This window comes from Stomoxys calcitrans, chromosome 4 (assembly GCF_963082655.1).
Source record: "Stomoxys calcitrans chromosome 4, idStoCalc2.1, whole genome shotgun sequence".
In the NCBI taxonomy this organism is placed as follows: domain Eukaryota; kingdom Metazoa; phylum Arthropoda; class Insecta; order Diptera; family Muscidae; genus Stomoxys; species Stomoxys calcitrans.
Window position 1 is genome coordinate 163843823 of NC_081555.1, and position 25995 is coordinate 163869817.

General features: G+C 38.0%; 4 protein-coding genes and 1 long non-coding RNA gene across 5 annotated transcripts in view; 2 read left to right on the forward strand and 3 right to left on the reverse strand.

Moving 5' to 3' along the window:
- Positions 1-171: 171 nt before the first annotated feature.
- On the reverse strand, positions 172-4526 carry LOC106088772 (cytosol aminopeptidase). The gene is made up of 8 exons (XM_013254448.2): positions 4267-4526; positions 4075-4190; positions 3881-4016; positions 3303-3808; positions 1052-1271; positions 744-993; positions 607-680; positions 172-548 (listed from the first exon to the last, which is right to left on the reverse strand). Exons 1-8 carry the CDS (start codon positions 4396-4398, stop codon positions 381-383), a joined length of 1602 nt encoding a protein of 533 aa, XP_013109902.2. The 5' UTR covers positions 4399-4526; the 3' UTR covers positions 172-380.
- Positions 4527-7901: 3375 nt separating this feature from the next.
- On the reverse strand, positions 7902-9373 carry LOC106088679 (mitochondrial fission process protein 1). The gene is made up of 3 exons (XM_013254321.2): positions 9066-9373; positions 8779-9004; positions 7902-8270 (listed from the first exon to the last, which is right to left on the reverse strand). Exons 1-3 carry the CDS (start codon positions 9112-9114, stop codon positions 8093-8095), a joined length of 453 nt encoding a protein of 150 aa, XP_013109775.2. The 5' UTR covers positions 9115-9373; the 3' UTR covers positions 7902-8092.
- A 1464-nt stretch (positions 9374-10837) lies between these two features.
- LOC106088796 (vacuolar protein sorting-associated protein 4) lies at positions 10838-18028 on the forward strand. Its single transcript, XM_013254480.2, has 7 exons — positions 10838-10985; positions 11295-11441; positions 11521-11659; positions 11725-12444; positions 12543-12627; positions 17071-17214; positions 17279-18028. Exons 2-7 carry the CDS (start codon positions 11306-11308, stop codon positions 17378-17380), a joined length of 1326 nt encoding a protein of 441 aa, XP_013109934.1. The 5' UTR covers positions 10838-10985; positions 11295-11305; the 3' UTR covers positions 17381-18028.
- Positions 18029-18105: 77 nt separating this feature from the next.
- LOC106088802 (EP300-interacting inhibitor of differentiation 3) lies at positions 18106-22352 on the reverse strand. Its single transcript, XM_013254494.2, has 4 exons — positions 22186-22352; positions 21879-22102; positions 21300-21800; positions 18106-18419 (listed from the first exon to the last, which is right to left on the reverse strand). The coding sequence occupies exons 1-4, from the start codon at positions 22259-22261 to the stop codon at positions 18312-18314; spliced, it is 909 nt and encodes a 302-aa protein (XP_013109948.1). The 5' UTR covers positions 22262-22352; the 3' UTR covers positions 18106-18311.
- A 2002-nt stretch (positions 22353-24354) lies between these two features.
- The window catches only part of LOC131997175 (uncharacterized), a 49866-nt gene continuing 48225 nt past the window's right edge, over positions 24355-25995 (forward strand). Inside the window, exon 1 of the long non-coding RNA XR_009398099.1 lies at positions 24355-24827. This is a non-coding gene — a long non-coding RNA (uncharacterized LOC131997175). The remainder of the gene's footprint in view (positions 24828-25995) is intronic.

Sequence of the window (25995 nt, forward strand, 5' to 3'; positions counted from 1 at the left end):
CGATAAAATACAGAAATAAAAACTGCTCCTCCAAGCCCTTATTCTACTTATCATTGTGGACTTTCTTAAAATTCCATTTATTCCTTCCTGCTACCATAAAAAAAAAACACTTCACCATTATTGTCTAGCTTGACGATGGACTACAAATATCTCTTAAACAAAAATCGTTCATTGTTCTTTAAAAAAATTTCGAAATATATTCAAGTAAAAATCTAAACAATATTTCTATAAAAATATACATAAAACTCGTAGAATTGAAAACAACATATAGTACACAGCAAATTTTCACTCCATGACACTCCGTGTAATAAAATATAACAACACCTAATGATTATTAATTAGCAATTAATTTTTAGTTTCGGAAATTGGTAGGTGCGACATTATTTATTGGCATCTGGGCAGGCCATTTGGTATAGGAACTGAACTAGAGTGCGAGTTGGTCGACCCGTCATGCGATCCCTCAAGAGATATGGTATGGTGCCGTAGTGGGTTAACATACCCACTCCACGTATATCCAAATGAGCCCAATCAACACAGGGCACAAATTCCTGCAAATATATGGTGATGTCAATGTGTCCAAGAATGATGACTGACTTTAGAACTTACATGTAAAATGGCAGCTGCCAAACAGCTGGAGGCTGGACCTTCACCATTATTGCTGATATCGAAGCTAGTGTTAGCTATTGGAAGAGAATAGAAGATAAGCTAAGATTCTTTGATAAATCTTTAGTTGGTTTATTTACTTGTCACAAGTTTTTTGTAATAGTTCCATAACGGCAAACGCCACATGCGATCTCCAGTTAGCGAGCCCGCTTTTTGGAATTGCTTCCATATGTAATGTGAGTTGGAAAATATACCAGTGGCACTGCCACCCAAACCCTGAACAACACCGCTACCCAAAGTGGCCACATCAATTACCAAGCGTGGTTTATAAGTAGTTTGAGCATATATCAAAGGATCAGCCATTACCACAACGCCAGCTTTGTCAGTATCCTAGGGATAATTTTAATAATTTTACATGTCAATAGTTTTTCAGTGGTTTGGAACTTACTCTAACGGCCAAGGTGCGCCCATTTAATAATGTAACCACATCGCCGGGCTTACATGCCATTCCCGAGGGCATATTCTCACACAATGGTATAACTGCCGATATATTTATGGGCAATGATAGGGCAGCTGCTGCTCTTATAGCAGCCACGCAAACAGCCGCACCCGCCATGGCACCTCTATATTCATCCATGCCTTTGCAAGGACGTAAACAAATGCCGCCGCTAAGAGAAAAAAAAAACAGTAAGGAAAGGCAAAAGTCGGGCGGTGCCGACTGAATAATACCCTACACCTACCCTATATGTACAAAGTGGCTGTTATATCTTTATGTACCTCGGCGTATGTGTTCAGATGTGTTATTAAACAATTCGTATTAAATTTCAAGCAAATCTGTTCAAACTGTAATAACTACGGATGACAGATGACATCATTATTGCAAATTTTCCAAAATCTGACGACATATATATGGGAGCTATTTCTAAATCTGAACCGATTTCAACCAAACTCTTTAGATATTATAGTAGTGGTTGTTGTTGTTGTAGCAGTGTGTTGTACACTGAGGCGGCAGCCCTTGTCGATGAAGGACTTCATCGAGTCAATCCGGTACGTACAACCGGTTGCCATGGGATTGACCAAAACGTTGTGCAAAATTTTGGTAAGATTGGTCAATAAATGCGCTTGTAGTGGCTTTAGAAGAAAAATCGGGCGATATATATGCATGGAATCTATATCTAAATCTGAACCGATATCTATAAAATTCTCCAGCAATGTTATGAGTCATAACAAAATCCTTCCTGCCAAAATTTGAGAGAATCGGTTTACAAATGAACACATTATTGCAATATTGCTCAAAATCGGACGAACATATATATGAGAGCTATATCTTAATCTTAACTGATTTCGATCAAACTTCTTAGATATTGTAGTACTTGTCGAGGAAAGCGTTGTGCAAAATGTTGGGAAGATTGGTAAAAAAAATGCGCTTGACAATCGGACAATATATATCGGAGCAATATCCAAATATGAGCCGATTTCTATGAAATTCACAAGTAATATTTCTGTCAAAAAATAAAAAGAGAGAACCGGTTAGCAAAAGGCCACATTATTGCAATATTAGTCCAAATCGGACGAAGATGTATATTTTTTTCCAATTTCAATAGGCTCCGTTTCTTGACTAATAAAATGTCTGTGTCAAATTTGAAGATGATTGGATGAAAATTGCGACCTGTACTTTGTTCACAAATTAACTTGGACAGACCGAAAGCCGGACATAGTTAAATCGAAAGAAAGTGATGAAGAGAGTGATGATGAGTCGATCGGTATACTTATCAATGGGTCTAGCTCTCTTCCTTCTGGGTGTTACAAATGCAAATTTTGCCCATAAACATTTCACTAAAGAACAGGGGCCAACTTCTCACATATCAATGAGTGCAGTCCGATTCGAATTTAAGCTCAATGATAAGTGGCCTCTTTTTTTTAGGCGTGTCCGAACGGACACGGACAGTGTGACCCCTTTGTGGAGAGAAGTTTTACATGGCATAGTACCTGACAAATGTTGCCAGCATTAGGAGGGGAAAACCACCATAGGGAGGGGAAAACCATGGCAGCCGGTTATACGTACGGTCTTGACCCGATGGAGTTCTTAATCTTCAAGGGCTGCCGCCTCAGTGTGTAACACACTGCTACTACAACAACAACCGCTGAAAATTTTTTCTGATGGTCTCGCCAGGATTCGAACCAAGCCGTTCAGCGTCATAGGCGGACATGCTAACCTCTGCGCTACGATGGCCTCCTACAAACAAATGAACTAATAAGCTATAATACTCTGTACCAACCCGGCACGGGATGACTATGACCATCACGCAGGCTGGAACTTTGAACTTTAATCTGTGTGTTCTTCGTTATCACGAGAAGCTTAGCTGGTAGCTATCGGGTGCGTCCACAGGTTGTGGATAGTGGAATGCTCTATAAGGAGTAGCTGCAACTGCAGTCGCGTGCAAATCAGCGGTATCGAGTGGAGAGTCAGCCTATAATTCTCCATACGACAAGGCGAGTTATTGGCATCCTTAAATAACCAATGGCCATAATTTTCTCGCGGCGATGCCGTATATAAGAGCTTGACGAGTAACGCCAACTCCACATACAAATGTGGCTACTACAACAACAACAACCCTGTAGCACAGTAGTGGTGCAGGGTATAAAAACGATGAAAATGAAGGAAAATCTTAAATTTCTCCGCTTGTGGAAATAGTTACCTATTAAATGTCATGCCTTTGCCCAACAATAGTATGGGCTTGTCTTCCGGTGCTGTGCCACAATAGCTAATTTCCAATAGTACCGGGGGTTCACAGGAGCCCTTGGCTATAGTTAGAAATGAATTCAAACGCTGTTGTTCAATCCATTCCATGGTACGTATTTCAACGGTAACACCACATGGGCACAAAGCATCCACGGTGGCTTGAGCAAATGTTGTGGGTGTCATTTGATTAGCGGGGGCATCACTTAGACGGCGAGCTAAATTCTGAGATTCGGCTTTAAATAGTCCCCGTGTCCAGGCATCAACATCAGGTGAATCATATAGCTCTAGTTTTGGAACTATGGTGCGATTTTTCTTTTGTTTATTATCATTGTAACGCCATACAGCCAAGGCACTGCCTTCAGCCGCTTGTTCGGGATATTCCATTGAATCGATAAAGACTTCAGAGCATCCTTGCATTTGAAGGCTTCTGGCGCCCACACCAGCGGCTACGCGGGCATTTTCCTATTAACAATAAGCGGTTGTATAACCAATTTTCCGCCAAATGGGATTTCAATTTCGCAACTTTAAACTTACCATGCCTTCATCAATCATTTCCAGTTCATTAAAACCAGCACCCTCCCGTCCCATACCAATGACAGCCACAGATCGAAACTCTTGGTCAATGTTATTGAACACCTTGCCCCTGCCCAATTGTCCTGTTATATTGCATCTGAATAAGAGAAATATAAGTCAAGAAATTTATCAAAGATTCCTTTTCAAGTTCATACTCTTTGATAAGTTCAGAAACTTTTCCCTGGACTCGATCATCAAATTTTTCTCCGCTGGTAGTTAACTTTGGGTCCTTGTCCCCTTCTTTTTGATATACTCCAATTACCAGTCCTTTCTATTTTGCATACAAGCGAATAAAATGATATTGAAGGACTAACGAACCAAGTTGTTCATCTACTAATGGTACTTACTGTGACTCGTGGATCCTCTCTGGTTGCATACAAACGGATTCTTTTAGCAACATTTGTTACTTTTGGCGATTTATTTGACCTTACTAGGGCTTGTGTGAGCCAATTTGCAGAGCGCAACAAAGACATGTTCATTTGTACTTTTATTTTCTTTGCGCTTTATCCCGCGAAATAATATGTTCCTCGTTGTTTGCTTGGAAAATTTCTAGGTTTGCTAAAATAAGTTGTAAAGAAAATTCAAATTTTCTCTATGACATAAAAGGAAATGTTCATTTATATTCATATGTATTTGTAAGGCTTGCTTTTCTGCAAAACAATTATGTTTAATAAACAAAGTAGATATTTACCTCAGTGTATACTTAAAAGTGATACAACATTAAGGAAAGGGGTTATACTTTACACTACTGCAGTGGTGAAGGGTATACACTTTTGGCCATTTGTTGTTGTGCCCAAAATTATATGTGGAGGTTAATATCCTCCTCCCATGGCAGCCGGTTGTACGCACCGGATTGACACGATGGAACCCTCATCGGCAAGGGCTGCCGCCTCAGTGTACATGTTCGCCTTTTTTTTGCCATGGGAGGCACATCCCGGAGTGCCTTTTCCCCACGCTTCTGGTCCGCGCCAGGATTAAAAAGAACCCCCGAACCCTAGTTCTGTTCGGTTTGCCAAAACCGCCTCCATCATTGGTCGGTGTCGGTGAGGTCGGCGATCTTGCTCTGGCCTCACTTCACTATGGGAGTATAGTCATACTGGATATGTCACAAGGTGCTATGCGAACATAGCCAGCAGTGGGTCACAAGCATCGTCGTCGTCGCCTTCTGTGTGCTCGTCGTCGGACTATGTGACCCCCCCGACCTCTCCCGTACGGCAATATACGCAACGGCAGCATCCCAGCCGAAATATTGCCAGGCCAGTGCCGGGTAATGTACTTTAACGGTCTCCGTGGCATGATCGATGGAATTGTGGATTTCATGAGTCGAAAAGAAATATTGGTCGCAGCGATCCAGGAGACAAAGCTGACCAACACCTGCAGCTTGCATAGTTGTCACGGATAAAATGTGCTATGTAAGAATCGCTCAAGGAATAGAGGTGGGGGATTGGCCTTCGTGATACACCATTCCGTGCAATATTGGCCCATCTCGCCTGCGCCTGGCGCTAGCGACCCCTACTTGAAGTGCATGGGGATAGCAGTCAGGTCATGTACTGCCGAGATAGAGCTATACAACGTGTACATACAGCCGGTTGGTAGCTGTGTCCCGATTAATGGCCAAGCTTACAACGCCGACATAAGTGAGTTACTATGTGGCCATAATAGTCTGGTTCTAGGGGACTTTAATGCGCATCACACGTCATGGCATTCTCCCCTAGGTAACGACCAGCGTGGCATAGCCTTGGCAGAGTAGATAGCTAGCTCCACGTTTTGCACGGAAAATGAGGATGCCCCCACTAGGATTACGAGGAGGTGCAGCAGCTCGCCAGACATCTCAACTGCATCCCCTGATCTCCTGAGTTACGTATCCTGGCAAGCCGTCATCTCTTTGGGGTCAGACCACCTCCCCATAAGTCTCACAATCGACCGAGTACCCGATTTCATAACCTCTGAGCGCCGGACGTTTATCAATCAGAAGAAGGCCGATTGGGCTGGCTTCAGATAGTATACCAATCGCCGCTTCAGTGCACTGCCACCCCGGATGTGCTAGTGGCCGAGAGGAAATTCTGAGACATTATTAACGCAGCAGCCGCTCGCTTTATACCAGCCGGTCGAATACCCTAAGTGTGGCCCAATTTCCCGGCACAGGCAGTGGTACTCGCAGAAGAGCGTGATGGGATTCATTGTTTGGACCCCACTTACTCTAGAATCAGCGAGCTGAATCTGAAAATAAACAGGGTAGTCAACGAACATAAGCGGAATTTGTGGCTTGGAGCAATGTAAGTAAGGCACCGGTGTTGGCAAGCTGTGGTCTACTGTTAAATCATTCGCGAACCCCAGTAGACGGGACAACAGGTCGTCAGTCACTTTTGTCGAAATAACCGTGACTGATTCGAAGATATGCGCCAGGTTGTTCAACCATCAATTTATTGTGCATCCCGAGAGTGACAGGGCAAGGAGGAGAGCCATTCGCCGTATTCGTGGTCTCCGAACCGATGAACAGCCATCACAATTTACCGTGGGCGAAGTTACGAATGTCATCCGTGGCACCAAATCATCTAAGGCGTCAGGCTCCGACGGAATCTCTACGTTGATGTTGAAGAATCTGGATTCACCTGGAGTTGAATACCTTACTACTGTCCTCAACCTGTCTTTGACCACTCTTGTAGTTCCCGATGTCTGGAAAATGGGCAGGGTTATTCCGCTACTGAAGCCTAGAAAGGACACGAGTTTGGGGGAGTCGTACAGACCGATCTCCCTTCTCTCACCAGTAGCAAAGACGCTTGAGGCATTACTCCTCCCGAGCCTCGTAGGAAAATTGTCATTCGCCGAGCATCAACATGGATTTCGAAGACTGCATAGCGCAACAACAGCTTTGCATGTTTTCACCGCATACATTTGCCGTAGCTTCAATCAGCCCAGGCCATGTGGTAGGACGGTCTTCGCGGCACTGGACCTATCGAAGGCGCTCGACACGGTCAGCCATGCCAAATTATTTAAGGACATCGCCAACACGTCCCTCCAGCCTGGCCTGAAACGCTGTGGTCGCCAATCATTTGTGGAATTTAGGGATAAGAAGTCGAAACACCGTAGAGCGAAACAGGGAGTTCCCCAAAGTGGGGTGATTTCTCCGGCACTGTTTAACCTCTACCTATTCTCCATTCCACCACCTCCAGACGGCATAGAGATCGTATCATATCCGGACGATTGTACGATCATGACATCAGGATTGGATGCAGTGGCATAATATTCAGATCTGTCAGAATGCCGCCCTCCGAACTGCGACGGGCTGTCTCCTCAGTTCTCATGTGGACCACCTACATCACGAGACAAAGATCCTACCAGTGCGAAGCCATAACTACATGCTGTCTAAGCAATACCTTTTGAGCTGTTATCGCAGAGACCATCCAAATCATCATCTTGTGGATAGATATCCACCGACCAGAAGCCTTAAGGTAAATCTACATGATCTAGAGCGTGAGGTTCAGCGCTACAAGAGAGAACCTCTAGATCAAGCGGCATATCGAGCAGGTCTAGACAACATTTATGCATACACGGTAGCAGATGCGGTAAATGTAGAATGAATGGAATGTAGTCCTTGGAGAACGACCGCCTTCCATTGCACCTGAAGAAATTAACTTCCCCTGGGAAACCAGAGTAGTAGTTTGAAATCACTTGAGGTTCCTCTTACTGGATAGAAAATTGATTAAAATATGTATTTAAACTTTTGAGGCTTGCAAGAAATCAGTAAAGGACTTCTTTCGTTTTGCGTTTTCGAAAACTGGAACAGGCCTAATGTTTTTTTTTTTTGGATGGGCATTCGCCGCCCAGAAACCTTCTACAAAAACAACATTAGAATCATCACCTAAAAACGAGTAAGTTCATTGCTATTAGACAATGTGAAACTTATTGAGGATATTGCCAATACATCCCTCCCTCCGGCCAGACCTGTGTAGTTGAAATAAACTTAAGAAAGATACACATATTAATTGGAAATATGTTCTTTGTGCATTTATTTGAAGTTATGCTAATTTATAAGTATACAAACTACATCTACAATAGTATTACTAATTAGCATTATTGTACTATTAATTGAGTTTTTTTTTTGTCATTGCTTCTCTTTGGCATCGTAGACTTTATTCTTTGTTTCAGTTGTTTGCACCATCACAGCATTCATTACGTTGTTTTTGAAATGTATTTGCGATATGTATTATCCATTAAATAATCCACGCTATTGTCAATTGGTGGAATTATAAAGGGTATGGACAATAAACCAAAGGCGGTGGGAAGATATTTCGCAAGTTTCTTATGAACATCGGCTTGGCGTAGCAGTCGACCGCTGAAGTAGGTTATTCTGGGAAAAAGAGAAATCATATTAACATATTTTTGGTGATTCATGTCCATTGTATGATGCAATTTATGTCTTTAAAAAAATAAAATAAAAAAACTTTAAGGTCCTAGTGGACTTTTGTTGTAATATTTTAAACATATTCGGTTTATTTAAACCTGTGTAAGCCATTCATAGTTACTCTATGGATAAATTAAAGTGTAAACTACTTTATTCAAATAGTAAACTATTGGTATTCCATTGATCCATCCGCCGGTCTTATTTGCATGACCAAAAATGATTGAGAATTAGGCATATCCCCTAGGATAGTTTTTTCAGAATTTCTGCGGATTTTATATTTCCATTTGTCTATGGTTTTTTTTGTAATAAATAATTATTAAGCATTTGTACATATTCTCAAAAATACTGCAATTATCAATCAAAAGTAAATCGCCTTATCGTTTTATGCTTTGTTTTAACTCATTTTTGTATGAATATCAGTCCCCATGATTTAAAAGCGACCAAAAACACCTACCGATTTATTGTAAAGCCAGGTATCACCACCGAGGCCAAAATTTGCCAAATGAACACATCTGATGCGGTTATACCAACGTTGGTTAGTGAGGAGCCTTTTTTATAATCTTTATATGATTTGTCTATGGTATCGGCACAAACATAGCCAGTGGACACAACATAACTGGCTGTCACAAGTTTCGAAGGCACCAAACGACGAAAGGCTTCACCAACTTCATTGCAGTAACCTTTTAAAAACAAAAACCATTTACAATAACTGAACAGTTCAAAATTTAAATTTCATATTACCTAAATAACGAACCCATGTTTCACGATACAAGTCTTTTTCCTTTTCCATGTTTTATATCTTCTTATGTAAGAGATTTCGTTTATTGCTATAGTCCAAGCTTTCTTACACTTACTTTTAAATTCTGGCGTACTTGTATGTTATGTTCAACATTAAAAGTAGATTGCATGTATTCATGTATTCAATTACTTGCTTGCTAATAAACAAATACAGTCAAGAAGTGGCTATAGATTACAACTGAACTCCGACCACCCGCGCCCATAACAAATTTAAAATAGAAGATACCACAACCACCTTATTACTGCCATCAGCTGATTGTTTGTAGCGGTTTCTGGGCACACTCAGAAAACGTGGTTGGTTAAATATAGATTAAGGGCCGGTTTTACAGTGCGAGGTATGTGCTATCTGCCGTTATCGATACATATTTAGTAATCTTGTTATCTTTTTTTCAAATTATTGAATATATATATCACACAAAGCTAATCAATATGTAGATAGCATGCGATTACAGGCGCAAGCAGATGACAAAAATTAATAAATATACCATACGTAGCTACTCAATGCAATGTTTATATCATGGCGAAACAATTAAAGCTGGTCTCATTTGTACAACAACCACAAATCATATGGTACAATCCGCCATCTTGTCATCAAGCTGATCGACGTTTTGCCAATACACTCAAAGAAATTTGTGTGAGTGTGTGTATACGTGTGCGTACACGAGCTGAGAATATGCGAGAAAGAAGATAACAAAGAGAATGCTAACAAAAATCTGTCATCTTAATATTGTGAAATCAGCAAAATCTTCTATATCTAAAATATAATGAAAAAAAAAAATCCGCTAAGAGCGAACATAGTGCCACCCATGACATAATTACCGGGTAGTGAACCGTAAACAGCTGAGTACAATTTTTTCTCACGAAGTGCACTATCTGTCAACCAGTTTTGGTTGTGTGTGTGTATTATAGTTAAGAACCATACCACGCACAAACAACGAAAAATGGCGCGAACTATTGAGTTGCCCAAAAAGAAATTGCGGATTTTTTATATAGTCGGCGTTGGCAAATTTTTTCACAGCTTGTGACTCAGTAATTGCAATCTTTCTTCTGTGAGTTATCAGCTGTTACTTATAGCTTGCTTTAGAAAAAAGTGTAAAAAAGTATATTTGATTAAAGTTCATTTATTAAAAATGCATTTACTTTCTTTTAAAAAATCCGCAATTACTTTTTGGGCAACCCAATAGTAACATACACAAATTCAAAGTTGCACTAATCACTGATTTTGATAGCTAGAGTTCTCAATATTTTGTTGTTGGGCAACTACCTGTAAATGAATATATCTTGGTACCACCCTCAAGTTAGCGAATCCGCTAGACTGATATATAAGGGTTGGTATTTTACTCTGCGTTCGGAATAGTCGCGGAATTGTTAATTGATCCGCGAGCGGACCAAAACACGTTTCTTTATCTGCACTTATTGTTTTCTCTATTTTATATATTTTTCTCAAATAAGTAAAGGAAAACGAACCATTGAAACCAATAAAACAAACAAAAATGATGCCGGCAATAGTTTTAAGTGTTGCCACTTTAGTAGTTTTTTGCCATTTCCTGACTTTAAGCAGAGTACTACTATTTCGCATATTTTTAGCCAAAATTTTGCCGATGTTTTTTTTTTATATGGAGTTGGCAGCATTCCGCTTAAAAGGCAGAACAGAATACTCGTCTTAAAACACGGCAAATGTTGCCAAAGAAGTGAATACCAAATAACTACTTCATCACATCATCGGAGTCGTAATCATATCATTTTTGTTTTTGTGCGAAGATAGGTTTAGAATAAATTTTTTGCCGTGGGTAGATGAAAATTGGAGGAGTAACATAATAAATCAAGGCAAAAAATAGTAAACACGCAAGAGATTATAACAAAGTACGTAATATCTGAATGAAATTTATCTGAGAAAATTATTTTCTTTGCCTTCGGAAAAACATGACCTATGATGAGAGATGAGACGATTAGTCATACACAAATGTTTAGTGTTGCTTCAATGAAATTACGTTTAGTAGTTGTTTTTGCGATGGTATCCTAAAAATGTCAATGCAGTACAACAGAGAAGCAAACATTTCAGCTATGATGTCACTGCGATTTATGGAATGAAGATGCAAAGCAACCCTCTCCTTTATTCTTGATCAAAACGTTTCCAAAATGTATCGATTGAATGCAAAAAACTATTTTTAGGTGCTTCGGTCATGGCCAGCGGTACAACCCTCCAAAAAGCCATCGATTTGGTGACTCGAGCCACTGAAGAAGATCGCAATAAAAACTATGCTGAGGCTTTACGTTTGTATGAACATGGTGTGGAATATTTTCTGCATGCCATTAAATGTGAGTGGTATCTATGGCTCCTTAAGCAATTTTGGAATAATTCTAAGTATTAGCGAATTCTTTAACATTTCTTCTACAGACGAGGCTCAAGGTGAAAAGGCTAAAGATTCCATAAGAGCCAAATGTTTGCAATATTTGGATAGGGCAGAAAAGCTTAAGGAATATTTGAAGAAGGGCAAGAAGAAACCCGTAAAGGAAGGTGGTGATTCAAGCTCCAAGTAAGATAAAATTGTTCCCCATTTTTCCAATATGAAATATTTATTTTTATTTTCATCTTCCCTAGGGATGACAAAGACAAGAAGAGCGACAGTGATTCGGATGGCGAAGATCCCGAAAAGAAGAAACTTCAAAGCAAGCTAGAAGGTGCCATTGTTATTGAAAAGCCCCATGTTAAATGGTCTGATGTTGCCGGCTTGGATGCAGCCAAAGAGGCTTTGAAAGAAGCTGTAATTTTACCCATTAAATTTCCTCATCTCTTCACTGGCAAACGTATACCCTGGAAGGGTATTTTGCTCTTTGGTCCACCCGGTACTGGTAAATCCTATCTGGCTAAGGCTGTTGCGACAGAGGCCAACAATTCAACATTCTTCTCTGTATCCAGTTCCGATTTAATGTCGAAATGGTTGGGTGAATCTGAGAAACTTGTCAAGAATCTCTTTGAGTTGGCACGCCAGCATAAGCCCTCCATTATATTCATCGATGAAATCGATTCAATGTGTTCGGCCCGTTCGGACAATGAGAATGATAGTGTGCGTCGTATTAAAACAGAATTTCTTGTTCAAATGCAAGGCGTGGGCAATGACACCGATGGCATTTTAGTATTGGGTGCCACCAATATTCCGTGGGTTTTGGATTCGGCCATTCGCCGACGTTTTGAGAAACGTATTTATATACCATTGCCGGAGGCACATGCCCGCCTAGTGATGTTCAAAATCCATTTGGGTAATACAACGCATGTTTTGACAGAACAGGATCTAAAAGAGTTAGCTGGAAAAACAGATGGGTAAGCAAAGCAATGGCCATATATTACAAAAAAAAAAAACGGATCGTATCATATTTTATGTTATGAATGCTTATGATTATTTTTGTTTTGGTTTTTAGTTACTCCGGCGCCGATATATCGATTGTGGTTCGTGACGCTCTTATGGAACCAGTTAGAAAAGTTCAGACAGCTACTCACTTTAAAGTAAGTAAACATTTGTAATATTATACATAAACGCGCCAAAGTAAAAACAAAAACTAATTTTTGAAGACGCAACAGAAAACTTTCCCAACATGAATATTTGAATCAAACCATTTTTTTAAATGCTATGGAATCTATCATGTTCATAAATAAGGATGATCGCGCAAAACCTTTGGGTAACGATGCCAATTTGAACAGTAAAATCATTTTTTTAACATCTCAAAGGCTGTAAAACATTTTCGGTTTTTATTGTCCCTTCTTAATGGCTACTTTCTGTTTGTAAATCACTGTTTGAGTAGGATTGGCTTGCATATGTTGCTGTAGGAGTGTGTTATGTTCCATCTTTCATTTGCTGCGTCTAGGGAAGTGGAGTGTGTCTGACTGGACAGTTAATTTTCTGTGGTCCAAGGTTACAATCGGGACACACATCCTTCTCGTTGGCATGAAACTTTGTTCTGTAGAAGTTGACGCAGCTGCATATGTCGGATTGTAATTGAGGTAGAACTGCTCTTGGTTTGCCGGACCCGAACTACTCTGGTTTACCGGCGGAGGTCAGTTTCAAGGACCACATTTATCCGGTAGCTGGTGTTGCAGCACTTGCCGATGAAGGATTCCATCGGGTCAATTCGGTACTTTCAACCGGCTGGCATAAGATTGATCCGGCAGCTACTCATTGCAACTGCCACCGTGTCTGCATGAATGTCGTCTATGGCGCTTCATCTAGAAGTTCTCTCTTCTCTCTCTAGATCATGTACATCCCCCTTAAGGCTTCTGGGCATTGGATACCTTTCCACAAGATGGTGATTTGGATGGTCTCTGATAACAGCCCAGAAGGTATTGCTTGGACAACATGTAGTTATGTCTTTGTACGCGCGCAGGATGTTTGTCGCCTAATATAGTTGGTCACGTGAGAACTAAGGAGACAGCCTTCGTAGCTCGAAGGACGGCATTCTGACAGATCTGAATATTATTCCACTGCGTGTCACATATAAACGAGACCACACTGGCGCTGCATAACTTACCACAGACTGTCCAATTGTTTTGTACGTGGTCAACAAGGTTTCTTTGTCAGCAATGCAAGTGCTGCCGGGAAGTGACTTTAGGACCTTATTTCTACTTTTGACTTTATCGCAAATTGCTGTGGCATGTGAGGAGAATGTGTAAAAGCTGTCAAATGTGACACTTAGTATTTTGGGACACTTGATTGTCAGAATCGTTACTCCATCGAGTTTCATTATCTATCTCATGCGTATATGCAGTGAACAAGTTGTCGAAGATTTGGTGGCTGAAATCTTCAATTCCCTTTCAGCAAAATAAACGGCAAGATCGGCAAGGTAGTGGTTCAACCTCACGCTGATGTCATCAAAGAGGTGGTCCGAAGCCATGATCGTGCAATCGTTCGTATAATATACGATCCCAATGTCGTGTGTAGGGTGTGGGATAGAGAAGAGGTAGACGTTAGCATCTGTAAAAAGATCCGCTCATTTTCCAGACATCGGGAACTATGAGTGTGCCTCCTCTTGGTGTTTGGCGAGGATCGCTACCTCCACAGGCAAATTTGGCTACAACAAACAACTACATGAGAGTCCTCAGAGACATTTTGAGAATCTGTGCCATTTACTCTACTCCGGGTACATCCAAGATCTTCAGCATCGGTGTAGCGCGCCTTGGACGATTTGCCGCTGCTGATGACATTTGTAAATTAGTCCACGGCTTTGTCACTCTTGGATAGTGGAATGCTTCATACAGAGTAGCTGCAGTCGCGGACAATCAGCGGTATCGAGTACTGAGTGCCTATGAAGCTCGATTTACAAAATTTTCTAAAGAAATTAAATTTTGACAAAATGCTCTATAGAAATGAAAATTTAACAAAATTTCCAATAGAAATGAAATTTGACAAAATTTCCTATAGGAATGAAATTTGGACAAAATTTCCTATAGAAACGAATTTTAACAAAATCTCCTACAGAAATGAAATTTTGACAAAATTCCCTTTAGAAATGAAATTGGATTGGAGCGAAAATGACAAAATTTCCTATAGAAACGAATTTTAATAAAATTTCCTATAAAAAATTTGGTAAAGAAGCGAAATTTTGACAAAATTACCGATAGAAGCGAAATGTTGACAAAACTTCCTATCGAAACGAAATTTTGACAAAATTTCCTATCGAAACGAAATTTTGACAAAATTTCCTATAGAAACGAAATTTTGACAAAATTTCCTATAGAAACGAAATTTTGAAAAAATTTGCTATAGAAACGAAATTTTGAAAAAATTTGCTATAGAAACGTAATTTTGAGGAAATTTCCTATAGAAACGAAATTTTGACCAAATTTCCTATAGAAAAGAAATTTTGACAAATTTTGCTATAGAAATGAAATGTTGACAAAATTTTCTAAAGGAACGAAATTTTGACAAAATTTCCGATAGAAAAGAAATTTTAAGAAAATTTCCTATAGAACAGAAATTTTGACAAAATTTCCTTAGAAACGAAATTTTGACAAATTTTCTAAAAAAATAAATTTTGACAAAATTTCCTATAGAAATGAAATTTTGACAAAATTTCCTAAAAAAATGAAATTGTTACAAAATTTCCTATAGAATTAAAATATTCACAAAATTTCTTAGAGAAATAAAATTTTGACAAAATTTCCTATAGAAAAACAATTTTGACAAAATTTCCCATATAAATGAAATTTTGACTAAATTTCCAATAAAAATGACATTTTGACAAAATTTTTCATAGAAATGAAATTTTGACAAAATTTCCCACAGAAATAAAATTTTGACAAAATTTTCCATAGAAATAAAATTTTGACAAAATTTTCCATAGAAATGAAATTGTGACAAATTTTCCTGCAGAATTGAAATTTTAACTAAATTTTCCTACAGAATTGAAATTTTAACTAAATTTTCTATGGAAATGAAATTTTGACAAAATGTCCTATAGAAATGCAATATTGAGAAAATTTCCTATAGAAATAAAATTTTAAAAAAATTTGCTATAGAAATGAAATTTTGACAAAATTCCCCATAGTAATGAAATTTTGACTAAATTTCCAATAGAAATGAAATTTTGACAAAATTTTTCATAGAAATGAAATTTTGACAAAATTTTTCATAGAAATGAAATTTTGACAAAATTTTTCATAGAAATGAAATTTTGACAAAATTTTTCACAGAAATAAAATTTTGACAAAATTTTCCATAGAAATGAAATTTTGACAAAATTTCCTATAGAAATGCAATATTGAGAAAATTTCGTATAGAAATGAAATTTTAAAAAAATTTCCTATAGAAATGAAATTTTAATAAAATTTCCTATAAAACTGAAATTTAGATCAAATTTCCTATCTTAATGAAATTTTGACAAAATTCCCTTAAAAATTTTTGATAATATTTTCTATAGAAATGAAATTTTGACAAAATTTCCTATAGAAACTAAATTTTAAAAAAATTTCCTAAGAAATTTTGACAAAATTTCCTAAAAAAATGAAATTGTTACAAAATTTCCTATAGAATTAAAATATTCACAAAATTTCTTAGAGAAATAAAATTTTGACAAAATTTCCTATAGAAAAACAATTTTGACAAAATTTCCCATATAAATGAAATTTTGACTAAATTTCCAATAAAAATGACATTTTGACAAAATTTTTCATAGAAATGAAATTTTGACAAAATTTCCCACAGAAATAAAATTTTGACAAAATTTTCCATAGAAATGAAATTGTGACAAATTTTCCTGCAGAATTGAAATTTTAACTAAATTTTCCTACAGAATTGAAATTTTAACTAAATTTTCTATGGAAATGAAATTTTGACAAAATGTCCTATAGAAATGCAATATTGAGAAAATTTCCTATAGAAATGAAATTTTAAAAAAATTTGCTATAGAAATGAAATTTTGACAAAATTCCCCATAGTAATGAAATTTTGACTAAATTTCCAATAGAAATGAAATTTTGACAAAATTTTTCATAGAAATGAAATTTTGACAAAATTTTTCATAGAAATGAAATTGTGACAAAATTTCCTATAGAATTGAAATTTTAACAAAATTTCCTATGGAAATGAAATTTTGACAAAATTTCCTATAGAAATGCAACATTGAGAAAATTTCGTATAGAAATGAAATTTTAAAAAAATTTCCTATAGAAATGAAATTTTAATAAAATTTCCTATTAAACTGAAATTTAGATCAAATTTCCTATCTTTGAATGAAATTTTTACAAAATTCCCTTAAAAATTTTTGATAAAATTTTCTATAGAAATGAAATTTTGACAAAATTTCCTATAGAAACTAAATTTTAAAAAAATTTCCTAAGAAACAAAATTTAAAAAAAAAATTAATTGAAAATTTGAAACCTAGCTTGAAGCATTGATTGACGCTGAATTCTGGTTGTATTTAAATTTTTTTGTTTCCTCTACATTTCTCAACATAGCGTGTAAGTGGACCCTCGCCTGTAGACAAAGAAGTTCAATGTGATGACCTATTGGTACCTTGTTCACCTGGTGATGATGGAGCCATAGAAATGAGTTGGGTTGATGTACCCGGTGATAAATTGTTTGAGCCGCCCGTTACAATGGTAAATATTAGAATGTTGTTTTTTCTATTAAACTAATACTTAACTCCATTTTCTTTCCTATCAGCGCGATATGTTGAAATCATTGTCCCGCACGAAACCTACCGTCAACGACGATGACTTAATTAAGCTTCGTAAATTCACAGAAGACTTTGGCCAGGAAGGCTAAGCTTTTAGAACAAATCGAAAGAAACGGGTTAAATTAATGTTATGATTAAAAACAATCTATGTATTCGAAAGTAAAAAACTAAGCTCTTATTATTGTTTTATACGTCGTATTTTATTTAATGGCCATTGTTGTGTTTTCAAGTCCCAGCCTCCGCCCTCAAAAAGATTTAAAAAAGCGCTTTTGTTTTCTTGTTTTTTTTTGTTTGTTTCATTTTCTATATCTTATAAAGCATAGCAAATAACAACAACAACAAGTCCTCATACTAAGAGTGTTGATAAATTAGCAAAGAAATTGTTTAAAATATATGTATATTTTTATACTATGGCCCTATATTCTGTATGATAACAAAAAAACCAGAAAAAAACTATTCATCAAGGATGAGAAGCAGCAAGGGCGTTTATACAGGAATAAAAGGAGGAGAGATAAACTTTTAAGCCTTTTTGATATGCATGTTATAAGCCATTTAAATCAATAATTTGTATAAGTAGCTTGCTTTTTTTTTATTTGACCAATATACATATACCAAGAACAACAACAACAACCAGCCGCCATGAGCAAACAACTACAAAAAAACTATAATCGGGCCTTTTTGAAATTTGTAAAATCACTTTTCTATTAGATTTTAAATAAAGCGGAATTATTACATACGACTTAAATACTTCTTTATTTAGCAATCACAATAATATATACATATATAAAAAATTATTATAAATAAGACGAAATGATGATATTTAATTTCGATTGTGTTTTCGTTTTTGTTTATTTCTTTCTTCTTATTATGGTACAAAAGTAAGTAATTCATTTGATTTTATGTATAAAAAAATACTATTTCCTAAAAAAACATTTAAAACTATCTGATTGTACTCCATGGCCAACTAACATTTTTATTTTTTGGGATATTTATGTGCACGAGCTTGACTTCGATTGGTTTTTAATCACTCTCCCCTTCTTCTTCTATTTGTTCCAGCTGGGTTTCCTCGTCTATGTCTGTGGGTACATAAAGCATGGCTTCTTTTATGTCATATAAGTCTATCATTCTCTGAAAATGAGTAAAAAAAAAGAAAAAAATATTTAGTATTATTTTACTCAAAAAAAGAGCCGAGGTCTAAAATAGGTTCGTGTCATGGGCAGAGGCATACCAATACTGAGAGTTGTATCGGGCTGAGTATGGGGAGCTCTATAAGGAGGCCCTGGACCGGTACAAGGCCGAGGGTAGCTCGGCTAAGAGAAACTCATGGGAAGAACTAGCACACGATCGATAGTTTAATTTTTGCATCAATATCGATAATTTTTAACACTAGCGATTCTATGGGAACAATCTTTTTGTTAAAATGTACCATTTTTAAGAAAAATGATTGAATTAACCAACACTTCCACAATCCAAATGTTTGTTTTTTTAATAGAGAAAATTTAAAATTAGGAAAAGTAAAAAAAAAAAAAAAATACGAATACGTCCCTGATGGAAGACGGGTCAACCAATCTCTTAAATATATCTCGAGTGCAGGTGATTAACAGTTGTAAAGGTATACAGATGTGGTATTACGTGTTTTTTTTTAGAAAATATGCATATTTTATGATATATTGAACAAATTTGTCGATACATTCGATAGTATCGTTAGTTTAGAAATATATCGAAGCTATCCAATAGAGTGAATATCGATAGTTTGCCAGCTCTACTCATGGGTCGGCTTTTTTGAGCCGATGGTGGCGGCACACGCGTCTTGTAATTTTCGGAAAGTGGTATCTAAGGACCCGAAGACCTTCGTCTGTGTTCTGAGAGATAACGGAACTTGAACGGAGTCTAGTTCCAAAATTCTCGAACTGCTGGCTACCACGTACTTTTGGGGAAGCTCGTTACGGATGTCCCTTGGATACAAAGCATTGTTAAGGGGATAATAACGGGGGAGGGAGGTGGTAATTCGCGCGGTTAATTCGTTTGAGCCTTACAAATCGACAGAAACGGATGGGATATAGCCTGCCATGCTGCAGAAGGCACGACTGTAGGTCTTGCGGCTTCTGGATAGGATATTAAGGGTTTTTTTGCTTTGCTTTTTGCCGACTGGGTTGCGGGAGGTTAGTGTCTTTTTCATTCCCAAAGCGTGAGAAACCGTATTACTCCCTGTCGAAGCACCTTAGGCTTATCAGTCTTTCGTCTTCTTGAACCATCGTTGATAAGCGGCAACCAGCATGCCTACACCAAGGTGCAAGATGCATGTCCCGATTGTGACCAGGGACCACACGACAAACGTCATCTGTTTAACTGTCCAGCCAGACCTACTCGACTCAACAAAACTCACTTGACTCAGAGGGTGCGTCCCTCTGAACGCACTCCATCTTTGTCGCAGAGTTCCAGTTCTGCTGAACTGGATTGATGTAATGCTGAAGGACAAGATAATAATCAATGCATCACTGGCTGAGAGCTCGGTTGGGAAAATTATGACCTGGCGGACACCGCAGGGAGGTGTTTTATATCCTTCTTGTGGCTATTAGTTGTCAAAGGGATTTTAAGGCCCTTCGAGGGGGAAAGAGTGGTTGCCTATGCTGATGACACCATCATTTTGATGGGCAGTCGCTTAACCTCTCTTTTCTTCTTATGTCATGCAGGGCGTTATAAAGAAGCTCTCAAGGTGGACGAGGTCAATGGGCTTGGCATAAACCATAGAAATACAAAGCTGGCGTTGTTCATAAGAAGTTGGAAGTATCGCGAGTTCAGGATACCGGTCATTGTTGTTGTAGCAGTGTGTTATACACTGAGGCGACAGCCCTTGCCGATGAAGATCTAGATCGGGTCTATCCGGTACGTACAACCGGCTGCCATTGGATTGCCAGAGTCACACGGGGGCTGAATGCGCTCTACTTATGTGGCAACTAAATAGGAAGGATTTAGAGACCTAGGTCCGGAAGGTTCACTGGATGTACTCGGCTGTGGTATGACCGTTCCTCACCTATGGGTGCCTGGTGTTGCACTGGGCCCTTGAGAGGGTGGATCTTCGCGGTATGACGAGAAGGTGCAGAGTATTGCGTCGGGGTTGCTATTTGGGGCGAGGAGGAGTGCGGAAACAGCTGCAGTGAATGCGATACATGATGTGAGGCCTTTGTATTTGTACGTGGAGTGCGCGGCGTTGATTATTGCCCTCCAGCTGAGGGATTTAGGGACATGGCGCTATTCGGATTTTGGGCATTCGTCCTGCGGAATTGTCCTGGCGTGGGACGACTACGTGGAATTGGCAACGCAACGGACTATGTGGCAGGCGGATCTTTTTCGATGGCGGTCTGGAGGTTGCCTTCCCTGAGAGGGATTTTTGGGCAGAAGTCGTCCCTTTCCTTGGGTCCGTCTATTAACACGGTTGGGTCCAATATGGAGGGGGATGGTTGATTTTTATTGAATTCCTAGGAATTGGAGAGTGACATAGAGTTCTGGATAAGTTTAGTGTACTCAGGGCCTTGGATGTGTTCAAGAGTGAGTAGCGTCCGTCGTCCCAGACTGTCACTATTTATGTGAAGTCAGGCAGCGCTGAAAGCTCCGGCTGCGGGTTATAAGGGCTGCAGGGTGGAAAGGGCATGTGACCGAGTTTCTTCGCAACGAGGACATCGATTGTCATTGAGAAGCTCAAACCTTAGATTGTTGGATTGGGAAAACGCGATCTTGTATTGTTGGTGGGAATCCTGACCGGTCACTGCAATGTCAGTGGCCAACCCGACCTACACTAACGCACTTCAAAGCCAGAATTTTAGGTCTAGTGCATGGCTTAAAGCATTACACATGTACATGAGCTAATGTGGCCCCCAAAGATATGATAGTTGTATGCAACAAAACATAGTATAATATATATATATATATATATAGTATAAAATATAGTTGACCAAAAAAAGTTTTTCTTAAGGTTCAGAATATTTTACATTTCGTAGATTTTCTTACCGCACACAAATCCATATTCAATGAACAAATCGATTGCGATGTATCCGGATGCATTTCTATTTCATCTTTTGAGGCTAAACGTACTTGCGGATTTCCATCAATACCACTTTCAATGGCAATATTACCATCACGAGCCAAAAAAGCCATTTGAAATGCATTCTCTACAGTATTCATAAAATTATGTGGATCTATGATAAGTTGGTAGTACGGAATGGGTTGGCGGTTGTTGGCGCGAAACAAATCACTGACTTGTTTCAGCAAAATATTAACTTTTTCGGCACCTCGATCGTCGCGTTTTAGTTGATTTATAGTTTCTGGTCTTTGCTCTTGACTGAGAACTGTTCGCTTACGTTGTTGGCGCTCTTTGACTACACGCTCTTTGGGCTCGATATCAATGGCACCTAGCATGGATGACTTTGTGGCCACTGTACTGCAACAACGAATTGCCATCCTGGTTATGTCTCTCCAGTCTTCAGTGTCATTGTGGGAAATTAAGGCACTCTGACGAAAAAAAGGAGGCAAATAATGAAAGTTTTGTGCTTTAAATCGAAATTGTATCTTTGACTGCATTCAACTTACTATAGCATTTTGATATATGCCATCGTTAAATTCCGAATTTGCCAATAGTAACTTTGAGATAGATTCATGTGTGCTCTTTATAATCTGAGCATCAATGACCACTTCACTGGGATTCTCTAGTTTATCGCCTATACTACCCTCACGATGTATGTCATCACAGGTCTGAATGATGTTACGCACAGCTCGACATGTTTCACTGACCATGCGAACTCCAATAGTGTTATCTGTTCAAGTAATATAATTCACGATACAATATAAACAAATTTAGTTTAAACAAGAGTTGAATATAGGGTTATTGGAAACTTACGGAGATTTGTCAGGTCATCATACAATATTTTGTAACGTTGTTTCCGATCCGTGGATTGAGTAGCACTTTGATTCATTTTGAATTGTTAATAATGACAATAAATACACTTTTTTTAACATTTACCGGAGTTTCAGTATTTTTGTTTGCAAAAACAACACGAAAGCTACTAAAATCAAAAAATCGATTTTAGACTAATCGATTATTATTTATTAAACAGTCGATTATGAAATCTATTCGGCTTTTCACTTGAACAAATGTCAAATTCCATATAAAAACATTATGGCCCGTTTACATGGCACATTATGATGCGTCCATCCCACGACAGCCGGTTGTACGTACCGGATTGACCCGATGAAGTCCTTCATCGACAAGAGCCGCAGTCTCATTACATAACACACTGCTACAACAACAATATCATGATGCGTGGTCATTGTAATATAGCTGTGTTTTATTTTAGTACTTTTAGTGTAGTGCGTTGAAATTTGTATGAAAATTTCTTTTATCCAGGTGTTGTCCTGGATAAATTATTAGTGTAGGCTTAAATAGAACACATGACATAACTACCAGGTAGTGTACCGTTAACAGCTGTGTAAAATTTTTTCTCGTGAAGTGCACTATCTGTCAACGAGTTTTTGTTGTGTGTGCATTATAGTTTAGAATTATAACACACACCAAGAACGAAACATGGCGCGAACTAGTAACATTCTCAAAATCAGAGTTGCATTAAGCATGGATTTTGACGGATAGTGAACTCAAGATTTTGTTGTTGGGCAACTACCACTACCTGTAAATGAATATATCTTGTTGGAACATCTGTCAGGAATGGCATGATATATTGTTCACAAATAAATGTGACCACACGCAGTAATCCTCTGTTGTGAATGGCAAAATAAAATTAAAACCAATTATTTACAAAAAATGCTTGCCCACACATTTTTCGCAAATTTTATTTTTAAATTTTGCAATTATTTACACTTTTGTCTTCGTATTTTTTTGACAGGTTGGCAAAAGGCGTTAACACCTTTGTGGAATTGACTTACGAAAGTAAAAGAAAACGTCATACTTCTAATAGTTGCAACTGGGAGAAGCCATTATTTTGGGAAAGGAATGGTTCATATTTAGTACTTAAAAGTTTTTGGACTCCCTAGCTTAAGTTGCCATCACACCATATGTTCTTGGCTTATGACATGTCAAATTTTCCTATTGTTCCCACTGTTATTTTTTCGATAAGAGTGGTGCTATATTCCCTTTGACAAGAACATAAAAATTAAGTTCAATAAAAGCAAAATCAAATTAAATTGTTTTCAAATTTAGTGATTTAAACAGCTTTCTCACAACTTTGACAAAGCCATAAAAATCAGATTTTGCTCACACTGTTCTGGGAGGCTACCATAGCGCAGAGGTGAGTATGTCCCCCTATGACGCTGAACGCCTGGGTTCGAATCCTGGTGAGACCATCAGAAAATTTTTTCAGCTGTGGTTTTCCCCTCCTAATGCTGGCAACATTTGTGAGCTCCTATGCCATGGAAAACTTTTCTCCAAAGAGGTGTCGCACAGCGGCACGCCGTTCGGACTCGGCTGTTAAAAGGAGGTCCCTTATCATTGAGCTTAAAACTTAAATCGGACTGCACTCATTGATATGTGAGAAGTTTGCCCCTGTTCCTTAGTGGAATGTTCATGGGCAAAATTTGCAATTTGCTCTTTAAATCCGGATTTAATGGCTCGATCATCTGTTTTCTTTTACAAAATCAGCTGACAAGAGCCCTAAATCCGGATTTAATGAGCAGTGTAAATGTGCAAAAGCAGTTAACGTGCTTTCGACAGACAGACGGATGGACGGACGAACATGGCTAACTCGACTTAAAATGTCGTGACGATCAGATATATATATATACTTTATGTGGTCTTAGATGAATATTTCGAGGAGCTTCGAATTCAATGACGAAATTTGTTTACCCCAAGCCTATGGTGGAGGGTATAATAATGCTAAACTTAAATTTTCATTAAAAAGTTTATTTATTTTTTTTAAAGCTATCTGGCAACAATTTAAAACTTACAACTCTCTTCTCGACAGGTGAGATGAGCATGTCAACCATTGTTTTTCACAGATCTTTTGCACACCGGTTCTCCATATTACGTTCAGTAGTTAATTAAACGCCGTCGCGTGAGCATATCGTATACTCGGTAACGGTCGAAGTGATTGTAACGGTTCGTGTAAGTCAAAGTGTAACTCTCGCGCGCGCCTTTATCAGTGCTAGTGCAAACTAAACAGCTTTGTTTTTTTTCGAAAGTTTGGGCTTGAACAAAGTGCCGCTGGTTAAAATACAAAAAGGCAAGACACTAAAATTCATATGAAATTATATTTTTGTGTGTGCGAATCCGAATAAAAGTAAAATTGGTTTTGTAAAAGAAATAAAGAGATGCTTAGTCACCATGCACACACATGCATAGATAGCCAGCAAGTTATATGCATGTCAGATCTTCAATCAAAATATCTCAAAGGAGAAAAGTGTGTTTGAGAAAAAAAAAATGCAAAATAGTTTTGATTTGGTTTAATGTTTCGTAAAATATTAGCGGTTTCAAGCAAGAGCAAAAGCGGTCACCAATAAACGTCCAAGAAGAAAAAGAAGAGGCGAGCAAAGGTAAAAATGCATAAAAATATTTGATGCCAGTCAAATTAACATTTTCAAGAGTTCAATTTTTTGTTGTTTTACAAATGTATACCAAAATTTACAAAAATTTAAACCGCAATGAAAAAATACTATAACAACAATTTTGCATTTAACCTCTACTCCGAATAACGGCCAAAGACGCCTGCTTTATGGTAAACGCATAAAAACAGGGGGCCCTGACGGACGACCAGTAAGTAATAAGCCGATCACTTTTATTTTCAATTAGCCAGTGTGCCAGCTAAATCCGTTGAGTCAGTCTCCTCCCTCCAGCATAGCTTGGCAAGCTTGCTGTTTGCTAAGCCATGTTGTTATAAACTATTGGCTATCGGCTGGCTTTGCTGGAGTGGCTTCTTGTTTTTATGTTTTTATGTTTTTATTTGTATTCGTTGCTTATTTTGTTTAGTGGGTCTGTCTGCATTCGAGTCTGTTTTGAAGGTAATGATTTTTCGTTTCTTTGGTATCATCATTTAATTTGTACCATAGGATACACTGGGCGAAATAATCTATACTACTTAAATTTTTATACCCACTACCAGAGGGTGGGGGTAAACTCATCTAGTCATTCCATTTGTAAAACCTCGAATTATTGACCTAAGACCCTATAAAGTATAAATAGTCTTGATCGTCTCGAAATTCTAAATCGATCTTGCCATGTCCATCCGTCCGTCTGTCGAAATCACTATAGCGGTTGAACTAGAGCTGGCAAACTATCGATAATCGCATCATTCGATATTTTCGATAGTTTAAATAATAAATATCTATAGTATCGATACTATCAATCACCTATATTTCGAGAGATGTAAAAATCAGGAGATCGATTAATATAGAAGCAATATCCATGCACAGACCAAATAAAACCAAGGTTAATAAAGACAGTAGGAAGTCATGAGAGAAATCATTGTATAAAATGTGAGCCTAATCGGATGAAAATTGCGCCCTCTATAGGCGCGAGGTTTCTTAAAGGATACATTCTGTGTCGGATTGCTTATTTTTGTTTAGTTTAGCAAAAAATTTAACTTTAGCGATAGTATCCATCTGAAAAATATCAATCGATATTCTGTCAAAAAATTAAATATCGATAGTGCCATCGATATTTTTCAGCTCTAGGTCGAACACGTAAAGCTAGCCGCTTGATATT

What these genes read in the sequence shown, in the direction of transcription:
- LOC106088802 (XM_013254494.2), bottom strand. Translation starts at nt 22,261, where the DNA reads ATGAATCAAAGTGCTACTCAATCCACGGATCGGAAACAACGTTACAAA. An exon ending in GCATATATCAAAATGCTATA is followed by an intron (nt 21,801 to 21,878) that starts GTAAGTTGAATG and finishes TTTTTTCGTCAG; the next exon opens with AGTGCCTTAATTTCCCACAA. An exon ending in TGAATATGGATTTGTGTGCG is followed by an intron (nt 18,420 to 21,299) that starts GTAAGAAAATCT and finishes ACTCATTTTCAG; the next exon opens with AGAATGATAGACTTATATGA.
- LOC106088772 (XM_013254448.2), bottom strand. Translation starts at nt 4,398, where the DNA reads ATGAACATGTCTTTGTTGCGCTCTGCAAATTGGCTCACACAAGCCCTA. An exon ending in GAGAGGATCCACGAGTCACA is followed by an intron (nt 4,191 to 4,266) that starts GTAAGTACCATT and finishes TATGCAAAATAG; the next exon opens with AAAGGACTGGTAATTGGAGT. An exon ending in AAAGGCATGACATTTAATAG is followed by an intron (nt 1,272 to 3,302) that starts GTAACTATTTCC and finishes TTTTTCTCTTAG; the next exon opens with CGGCGGCATTTGTTTACGTC.
- LOC106088796 (XM_013254480.2), top strand. Translation starts at nt 11,306, where the DNA reads ATGGCCAGCGGTACAACCCTCCAAAAAGCCATCGATTTGGTGACTCGA. An exon ending in TTTTCTGCATGCCATTAAAT is followed by an intron (nt 11,442 to 11,520) that starts GTGAGTGGTATC and finishes TTTCTTCTACAG; the next exon opens with ACGAGGCTCAAGGTGAAAAG. An exon ending in AGACAGCTACTCACTTTAAA is followed by an intron (nt 12,628 to 17,070) that starts GTAAGTAAACAT and finishes TTCTCAACATAG; the next exon opens with CGTGTAAGTGGACCCTCGCC.
- LOC106088679 (XM_013254321.2), bottom strand. Translation starts at nt 9,114, where the DNA reads ATGGAAAAGGAAAAAGACTTGTATCGTGAAACATGGGTTCGTTATTTA. An exon ending in AACATGGGTTCGTTATTTAG is followed by an intron (nt 9,005 to 9,065) that starts GTAATATGAAAT and finishes TGTTTTTAAAAG; the next exon opens with GTTACTGCAATGAAGTTGGT. An exon ending in CCTGGCTTTACAATAAATCG is followed by an intron (nt 8,271 to 8,778) that starts GTAGGTGTTTTT and finishes TCTTTTTCCCAG; the next exon opens with AATAACCTACTTCAGCGGTC.